At 35.0% G+C, this 10,555-nt stretch overlaps 1 protein-coding gene across 7 annotated transcripts in view; it reads right to left on the bottom strand.

The window, feature by feature from the left end:
- Positions 1–10,555, bottom strand: part of CNOT4 (CCR4-NOT transcription complex subunit 4) — a 148,912-nt gene that overhangs the window by 27,446 nt on the left and 110,911 nt on the right. For all 7 annotated transcript variants that reach the window (XM_070465350.1, XM_070465344.1, XM_070465355.1 and 4 more), the window contains exons 8-10: positions 8,142–8,199; positions 5,152–5,401; positions 3,775–4,272 (exon numbers count right to left, since the gene is read on the bottom strand). In XM_070465350.1, coding sequence (XP_070321451.1) covers positions 3,775–4,272; positions 5,152–5,401; positions 8,142–8,199 — 806 coding nt within the window. The remainder of the gene's footprint in view (positions 1–3,774; positions 4,273–5,151; positions 5,402–8,141; positions 8,200–10,555) is intronic.

Here is a 10,555-nt window from a genome sequence, read left to right as displayed (position 1 = left end):
ATGGAGAACATCAATACTGTAGTGAAAAACATTTCACTTACTGAATCTGAGCCCTGGGTTCCTATCTTAAATCTACTACTAACTGAATGTGTGACTTCTAACAAATTATTTAACCTTTTCAGAACACAGCTTTGCCATTCCTAAAATGAAGGAGTTGAACAGGCAGGTCATTTTTTGGAACAGGAGAAGTTACTTTTTAAAACAAAAGCACACAGTTCCAATAACAAGGAAGATCTGAATGGATTTCCCTATTACTGGTTACTAATCCAAGTTTTCCCTCAAGAATATTTATTCCAAAAACCCTTCTCAATTTAGAAAACTGGATATGCAGCCAAGAAAATGCTGCTAAAAAGATTTCACTTAAGGAAATAACTAATTTTCAACATTTAAAAAATGTTTTCAATTAGGCAGAGGAAATGGAAACCATGTTTATGTCAAACCTAGGGCAACTGTCCTTCCCATGATAGATTTCAGATATATCAATTTTTAATAATTAACTGAAACAAACCAAAACTTAAAATTTAAACACAAATGTATAATAAATACAGACATTTGTAAGATACAAAGGTGACTACTTACTCCTAACTAAAAGTCAGGAACCCCATCTTGCTCTACATATCTAAAGAACAAATACATATGATTTTTCCAGTACTGAATACTGTCTAAGCATATCTTAAGACCTCGCTGAAACCTATGTACTCTCCTTTATGAAGCTCTTAACAGTTACCCTGCGTAAGAAACCATGATATTCACTGCAGAAAATAGAGTTAAACCTTTTTCAACAGTTCAACTCAAGTACAGCTGAGTTATAACTAGGGGTGGGAGGCAGATATTGCCTACATATTAAATTGCTTCAAATAATTCACAGTTAAGATGCACACAGTTTTCCAGAATTTTAGGTTGTCATTTCTAATTGTTACGGCAAAACCTCAATCATTTGGCTACAATTATAAAACTATTCTGTTTTGAGGCTTCACACATTCAGCATCCTGAGGTATTTGCCAAATATATATAGGCCATGGAAGGGTTCTGTATAACTCTTGATATCAATTTTAAATATTTCGGTACATTAACACTAAAATTTCTTTAGCCATGGGGACCTTAAGAGTTTTCTAAAAATAAGCTTAATTGTAAGTCACCACTTAGATACCAAGCTAGTATGCACAGTCAAGAAACTGAAATAAACTCTCCCCACATCCCAGAAAACAGAAAAGTGATTCAGAATCTATAGTCGGTGACTTCATTCTTAGAATTTCTGGAGGAAAAAAAAAAAGGATTTTATGCTCTATGGTTGAGTATATGCTAAAAGAAAAGAAAAACCCATGAGGACAGGATCATGATTTAATGCCACATTCTTCTTCATAAAGTATCTACTCTAGATGAAGATTTCAAATGACTAACATGAGGACAACTACCCTCAAAAATCAGTGATTACTCATCACTCCTGTGGCATTTCTGGAATATCTACCAGCTTAAAAAATATTTGGTTTAAAACTGCTCTTTTTACACTAATGGACAATATGATAACTATGAAATCAGAAGAACAGATAATTTTTGAGGATGGTCACATAATAAGTCAAATGAAAGTCACGATGAAAACAGCTAAGAACTAGAGTTCCACAAAGGCATCCTCCTTCCTATCATATCAAGCCCACGCTGTTCTGCCTCCCTGACCGAGCTCCCCATCCTCTCCTCCACTCTAGAGAACACATGAAGCACCTCCTGGTACAGAAGGTAGTTCTATTGTTTCTTAATGTAATGACACTCTAAATTTTGCCTCTATGCCTTTATTTGGGAGTTTCTACCAACACAAAAGGTCTTGCCCTTTCCCTCCTGCTAACCCAAATCCAGGATACAGGTCAATTCCTACTTCCTCAATGATGCTTCCCCAACAATTTATAGGCTCCACTGATGTGTCTTGCATTCCAGTATCAAATAGTTGCCACCTTCATACACAGCCTTATTTTATCTTGTCAACTACACTATACAGTATCTGGAAATAATATCTGCATTTTAAAGTTTTTCTGCATTATCCACATGGCCTAGTTCATTGTTGGGCAGATACCCAAATATTCATAGTAACTGGTCTAATATTCTATTGTTAAATGTTTAGAATATTTAGGGGAAATTAAATTTTTGGTGTTATGTTATGAAATACACTACTAGTAATTTAAATTCCACATTTCTAAATGATTGAAACAAAGGAAAACAAAACAAACTTACATTCTAATATACTGTCTTGGAAAAAAATGAATACCAGGAACTGAACACTTAGTATTTCTCAAGTGAATATCATGTAGAAGAAGATTGAAAAATGTCACTCTCAATTACCTACTAACTACCAAAATCAAATGAACAAATATCATGAGTCCCACCAATGTGCAAACCACTACATTAGGTGCTATCATGGTGGTGGTGGTTTAGTTGCTAAGTCATGTCTGATTTTTGCAACCCCATGGATGGGGCACCACCAGGCTCCTCTGTCCATAGGATTTTCCAGGCAAGAATACTGGAGTGGGTTGCCATTTCCTTCTCCAGGGATCTTCCTAATCCAGGGATTGAACCCGGGTTTCCTGCATTGCAGGCAGATTCTTTAACAACTGAGCTACAGATCCCATGTGCTATCACACTTATGCGTAAATTAACTTGACTGTATCAAAAGCCACACACCATATTCTCTTAACCTACCTACTTGTTTTGAAATTCAAATGCTGTAGTCACAAAGAGAATAGAGCCAAGGAATTCTGATGGATCTCTGAAAACTTATTTATCAACCTTGCTAAAAACAAGAAAACAAATGTCTTGCTGGTGGTAGCACATTAACACAATAATGCTGTGCCATGCCATATCACAAAGGCCAAGACAAGGGATAAAAATAAATTTTATGAGTTATGTAACAGAGTGAACGACTATTCTATTCTACTTGATCCTCTTCAGAATCAAGAGAAAACAAACTCTTTCACCAGTCATAGCTAAAGCCCAAATCAAACTTTGAAAAACTATTAATAAGAAAGATTCCTTTAAATATAGAAGTCACTTGATCTAAAAAATATCATATGAGACTTTAAAAGCCAAAAGTTCTGAAACCTTCAAGGGTAGCAGTACAAAATCAGAAATATTCTGGCGTCACTTACAGGAATCTAATATTTACCCCAGAAACAAAAACATGAAAGGCCAAAAGGAAAAAAATCTCTCCTTGAACAATTTCTTTTTCACAGAAAGTATAATTATGCACATATGATATGTCTGTGAAAATTAAGAGTTCCCAAATATTATGTCATTTATTATATAAGCAGATGTGAGTGTGTGTCTATCAGTCAAAATAAACTGTCAAAAGGAGTTAAGAGGGTGGCTTTATCCCTCATGCTCTCACTAATTATCATCTCTAAAAACTGTTTTTGAACCAGTTTACTTTTAGAATGTGTAATCAGCATTTTTGGTGTTGGACATTATGGCACCATAATTTCAGAGCCCATTTCTTTTTGCATTTGAAAAAGATTTATATGCCATAAGAAAGTATGGTAACTATGCTATTAAGTAAAATGCTTCCGAGCAATAACCAGGTATAATACTCCACCATCCTTATAAAGCTCAATATTACAAGGCATCCATCCAATTAAAATTTTTTTAGATTATGATAAAGAGTGTTTCCCATTGAAATTTCCAAGACTAATGATAAACACTTTCTGTTATCCAAAAGTACCCTCCCTACCCACCCAACAATCTGCAGGCAAGAGTTATTCACAAATTCTCAAAGGCTATAAATAAACCTACCTGCTATAGGGATCCCTCCCAGACCTGTGTTGTGCTGTGGCGGGAGATTCAAGTCCAAGAAATTACTATTTGAGGTGGGGTTTGCTGTGTGGTTCAAGTGCATGATGCTATTGCGTGGAAAGGCCATCCAAGGATAGCGGGCTGCCTGGCCTGGAAAACTGAATGAATTATAAACCGCTCGGTGCTGCTGAAATTGAGGGAACCTCTGTGGCAAGACGGAAAAGGTACTATTCAGAGAGTTGGCATTTGTAGGTGCAGCAGGATGTAGGAATCCAGAGCCTGGACCTTTGGCGGTTGTAGTGTGTGACGAGGAGTTCTGAAGAGATGTGGGCGAAAGGGAAGGCTGGTCTTGGACTGACAGTTCCTTTTCAATTAAGTCTGCTAAGGCTTTTCGAGTGACATCAAAAGGATCAAAACCCAAGTCATCCTCTGGTTGCTTAGAAGAACCAAAGCCAAATGCTGCTTGCCAGTCTGTAGAGGATGATACTGGGATTGTTTCTGATGGGAAGAAAATCAGTGATAAATTTAAAACATATATCTCACTTCCATTCTAGTGAAACATCATCCTATATAACACAAAGGTAAATAAATACATGCAAAATCTGTTAAGATTTCTTAGAACATTAAGACTGTAAAATTATAATTGGCCTCAGATACTTTAAACAATGATTTCATTTTTAAGTTACTAATTTCAAAAACTGAATGATAGATTGACTTTGCTAATCAAGGAAAACAAAGTACTACTTGAAACCCAAATCATACCCTCAACTATTCATCATCAAAACCCAGAATAAGTTGTTTAAATGAAATAAAGTAATAAATATGGTCAGAGAATTCAATTAAAGTTTATTTTTAAAATGTATTTCTCAAAGACACAAGTATAAATAATTTTGAATATATGCTTTATATACTACTATAACAGTGAAAAAAGTATCTTTATTTTTTTTATGTTGTCTTAATTTTATGCTATCTTTCACATTAATGATAACAAAATGAATGAAACTGGAAATGGTTCAAAATGCCAAAATATAACGTTCGATATTAACATACTTTTATGTCAGCTAGGAAAACACTTTATAAAATATAACTATATAAATACAAATCTAATTAAAAACTGTAAGCCTTTCCTATTAATACTTCCTAGAGGAATAAGTACTTGAATACTGAAAAAATGATCTAATCCTTCATTTCTGGAGAAATCTGTTAACACAGTAATTTCTATATCATACAACTCTTACCAAAAGCATCTAATTTCTTGCAATTTAAATGTTTACATTTTTATGAAAAAAGAGGACAAAAGCAGAGTAACAGCACACCCAGTGAAGGTCTAGTTTTAGTCTGAGTATCACTACTCATACGCGCAGTGTTGTTATGTACCTGATGTGAAGAGGCTCTGTGGCTCTGGTGCTGTAGGCCAGTCACTGGAAGTCTGTGGGGAGCTGGGGAAAGGAGGAAGCCCGCTTGGGATAGGGTTGGGATGGCGAAAATTATCTGAGAATAACGACTGTGACTCAGTTACTGCTCCTTCAAAAGGAGACCGTGCACTGTGATTGGATGAACTGATGGGGATGACTGGATTGGATTTTGATAAACCAGGAGGTGGTGAAGGTGTATCACTGTTAGATATCTAAATAAAATAGGAAAAGAAAAGAATAATCAACATAAATTTATACTATATACAATAATAGCCATACTTTAAAGGGCTCGCAATGAAAAGTACTAGAATAGTGCTCTTCAAAAACGGGATACTTAAGAGACTTTTTTTAGGACTGTGTGAATTTTCAAAAAATCAACTTCAGACTTCCCTGTCAGTCCAGTGATTAAGATTCCACACTTCCACTGTAAGGAGCATGCACAGTTTGATCCCTGGTAGGGGAACTAGAATCCCACATGCCACACAGTGCAGCCCAAAAAATATCAACTTACATATGTACTTTTTTATATAACACTCCTGAAAAGACACAGTCCATATCCTCTCCTTTTACAACCTAATTTCTCTCACTATTTCTTACTCTCTGGGGTCTAACCAAAGTATTTTGCCCAAGAGTGAAAACTTCCTGGAGGCCAAACACAACTCTATGAGAAATATTCGGATCAGTCGCGACAGCGCGTCTGGCTCTTAAGGGCTGCATTGTCTTTGGCAAACTGAGCGATTCCCAATACTTTGGTTTTAAACAAAACGGAAATATCTACTCAAGTTGTTTCCAAACACAGCATTAAAACTAATTTTTATAATAGATCTTAATAAGATTCTTAGGTATTTAAAATTCAAGAGTTTGAAAATTTGAGTGATATTGACATAATACTCTTTCTTCCATTTACTTATATATATGAACAAGATATCTCAGCACTTTTATTTAGAAAAATGAAAACACGATTAGATGGCTGCTGAAACATCTCCTTGTGCCAAAGGGTAATATTCATCCATGGATACAAGAAAAGTGATTTTAAAATGTGCTATCTGTTTCATTAAGAAGTAAATTTCCAATACAATTTTAGCTTTTAGTTAAATGATTAATTTTTTATTAAAGAAAAAAATGAGGTCAAGGAAGGATGTACAATTTCCGATTGTTAAAGATGAGCTTGTGTAAATGGATGAGGGAGTAACAAAACATTCTGATACTTAAATCTCTCGAATACTAATTAAAAACCAATATAGCCTATTTATTTAAAAATACCAAACTTATAGTAAGCTGGAAATTACATCTTTTGTGGCTATTTTAAACTTATTATGAAAAAATATTTAATGTTAACTTAAAATATACAAGGGGACATGCAGATTTTCAAATTCTTTCATGGAACTCGTGAACAAAAAGTTTAGAAAAGCAGTATAATTTAGATTTCACATTGTGGGAAACCACATTCTTTACAGAAGAGATTAGAACATTTTTTTTTTTTTTAATTTAAAGTAAGAGGGTATACAGAAAGTAAGGTGTAGTGAGAAGCTAGCAAATAGGCAATATCATACAAAGCATGCTCTACAGATCAGGACCTCATTCAGTATCATACTGGATACAACTCTGAAGTTAACTATTTGATTTAACCATTTCAAAGCCCAAAGTCATTTGAGGAATGAGGGAAACTTGGGGGAAAGTTCATTGAAAGAAACAGAAAATTAAAGTTAGTCTGGAACTAACAGATACAAACATATATATAAAGTGGATTAAAAGATCCTACTGCATTTCAAAGAGAATTATATTCAATATCCTAAAATATAATGGAAAAAAATATGAGACAGAATATATGTGTAACTGAGTCACTTTGTTTTACAGCAGAAATTAACACAACATTGTAAATCAACTCAATAAGATTAAAAAAAAAGTTGAAGTTGACAACAAGGGACAGGGGAGCACAGGACAGAGAAACAACTCAAAGTCAAGAATGCAGAAGGCATGTTAGTCTGGGACCATTTCATGTAGGGTCAAAAAGGCCACAACTATCAGGGATTCTAAGGACACTAATGTATTGGTACATAGCAGAGTAACATATTTTGTTTTCTTGGGCTCCAAAATCACTGCAGATGGTGACTGAAGCCATGAAATTAAAAGACACTTGCTCCTTGGAAGAAAAACTATGACAAACCTAGACAGCATATTAAAAAGCAAAGACAAAAGAAAAAAGCAAAGACATTACTCGGCTGCCAAGGGTCCAAACAGTCAAAGCTATGGTTTTTCCAGTAGTCATGTATGGATGTGAGGGCTGGACCATAAAGAAGGCTGAACACTAAAGTATTGGTGCTTTCGAACTGTGGTGCTGGAGAAGACTCTTGAGAGTCCCTTAGATTGCAAGGAGCTCAAACCAGTCAGTCCTAAAGGAAATCAACCCTAAATATATATTCACTGGAAGGACTGATGCTGAAGCTGAAGCTACAATATGTGAAGAGCCGACTCACTGGAAAAGACCCTGATGCTGGGAAAGATTGAGGGCAGGAGGAGAAGGGGACGAGAGAGGATGAGATGGTTGGATGGCATCACTGACTCAATGGACATGAGTTTGAGCATACTCCAGGACAGGGAAGCCTGGTGTGCTGCAGTCCATGGGGTTGCAAAGACAGGGAAGCCTGGTGTGCTGCAGTCCATGGGGTCGCAAAGAGTCGGACATGACTTAGGGACTGAACAATGAACAGCAACTGTAACATATGGTCATAATGATACTTCTGCATCATCAAGAAAGGGTTACATTATGCTCTATTCTGTGGAGAAAAAGATGGCTAATTATTATTCATTTAACAAAGATGCTCACTAAAAGTGTTTTTAAATTGTTTCAGTATTTAAAGTATTTTTCACTATCTAGAAAATTCACTTGCATAGAAGGTCTTATTTCAGCAGATGGCAGGTAAATAAGGGAATACAGTATCACAATCTTACCTGCTGAGAATTATCACCATTCCCTATGCTGAGAGAATCAGAAGGTTTGTCAATAGGGCTGTAAAAAAATAAAAATTAAAGTAAATTTATTCTCCTACAACCAAAGCCTGAAAAATAGACATTTTTTCATCTTAACATTTACTGAAGCACTCCAATGCAAAATATTAGGTTAGATGTTGGGGACACAAAGTATAAGATAAAATCTCTATCCTTGAACGACTTACAGTCTAATCAGACTCTCCAAAAACGATGAGTCAAACAACAGTTTGGGGTGGGGGGGGGCGGGGCGGGGAAGTAATGTTTAAAAAGGATACTAATCCATTATTTAGTTTGTGCCCATAATAAACACATTCCCCATTAAAATTCTGAAAAAATTCTATTTTTCTAGGTGCTTAACAGAGGGCATAAAAATTACTGAAATGTCATCCACAGGTTCTTAAAATCAATACATTTTTAATACTTCAATAGCCTAATCATAACCTTAAGATATATGTAAGTATATACACATAGACACACAAACACATACACACCACACACGACTAACAGAAAGAAACTTTTGTGCCTCAAACAAAAGTAGTAAAATTTGATTTCCATAAGAGAAATGCAGTATCATAGTAAAGTAACACAGGTTTGCTAACTTCAAGTCCATTTTAACTCATCTGACTTAAAACAAAAATCTTTATAAATATTACAACACTGACCAAGCAAACAATTTCTGTAACAAACTTTAATCCAGCACATGAACAAAAGCTTTGGCACTCATATAACTAATACATACTTCTGATATAATACTATAGCCAAAAAACTTAAGATTCCAAATTTCTGAAATTTATTTTATTGCCTGGAAACATATATAAAGTCACCTTACAAAGCAACAACTTACTGGTACTATATTTGATTGTTTTGGAATAATTTCACAAGAACTAGTACCCAATCTGAATACCAAGTGCATCTTCTGCAGAAACATTGCCAGATGCTCTTGAATCTGACTGATAAGTCTGAAATTTACTTGAAGAACACCTTTACTTATTATTCACAGTATATCAATAAATGAATTCATATTATTGTCAGGAGGGTAATCCTAAAAATTTTAAGATATAGTTCTGGACCCACTAAATTTAGAGGTAGTTGGGTAACAAGGAAGGTGCACACCAACACGTATCAGTCAGTGTCAACTACTAAATGAACCGTTTAAACACTAAGTGCCATAAATCTTTAGAAGAGGAGCTACTCTAAGAGGGACAACTGTGAAAAGTTTCCTAGGGAAGTTCAAATTTAACTAGGCCCTTAAAAAATATTTAACATGTTAGAAGGAAGAGAAGCAGGGGGCAGACAGCATTAAAGGCAGGATTAGCAAGAATTTCAAGAATCAAAAGGTTGTAGAAAAGGTTGAGAGAAAGGTAATTAGTTTAGCTAACATACAGGATGATTTTAACAATGGGAGGTAAGAAGAGAAAGACACCAGAGGCCACTGGAAATTTTTTTGAGCACAGAAATGATACAAATAAAGCAACGTTTTAGAAAGATTAATACACTTCAGTGGTATTAAATACACCTTGCTGTACAACTATCACCAACATCCATTCCCATAACTTTTAATTTTATAAAAATGAAATTCTATACTCACTAAACAACTCTATTCTTCCTCCTTACAGTATCTACTATGTACTTCGTTTTGATGACTCTGACTACTCTAAATGCCTTGTGTATAAGTGTTAATCACAGAGTATTTATCTTTTTGTGACTAGCTTATTTCATAAACAATAATGTTCTCAAAGTTCATCCATGTTGTAACATACAGCAGAATTTCCTTCCTTTTTAAGGCCAAATACTATTACATTGTATATATGTACCATATTTTGTTTGTCCACTCATCCATCCGTGGACACTGAAATTGCTTCTACATTCACGCTACTGTGGGTAATGCTGCTATGACAAAGTGCACAAATACCGCTTCAATATACAGCTTTCAATCCTCTTACATTTATATATAGAAGAGGAATTGGTGGGTCATATGGTAATTTTATTTTGCAATTTTTTGAGGAACTGCCATACTTTCTTCCACAAAGGCTATACCATTTTAAATTCTCACCAACAGTACACAAGGGCTCCTATATCCCCACATTTCTTCAAACACTTGTTTTCTGGTTTTTTGATGGTGGCTATAGCGAGTGTGAGGAGAATGGGTATGAGGCGGTATCTCATGGTAATTTTCAGTTGTATATTCATAATGATTAGTGATATTCATCTTTTCATATGCTTAGTGGCCATTCACAAATCTTTGAGAAAATGTCTATTGAAGTCCTTTGCCCATATTTGAATTTGACATTTTTTGCTGTTCAGTTTTAGGAGTTCTCTACATATTCTGGTTAATAATCCTTAAGAGATTTATAATTTGCAAATATTTTCTCCCA

Source organism: Odocoileus virginianus, chromosome 1 (assembly GCF_023699985.2).
Source record: "Odocoileus virginianus isolate 20LAN1187 ecotype Illinois chromosome 1, Ovbor_1.2, whole genome shotgun sequence".
Taxonomy (NCBI): domain Eukaryota; kingdom Metazoa; phylum Chordata; class Mammalia; order Artiodactyla; family Cervidae; genus Odocoileus; species Odocoileus virginianus.
This window is presented reverse-complemented; position numbering and strand designations above follow the sequence as displayed.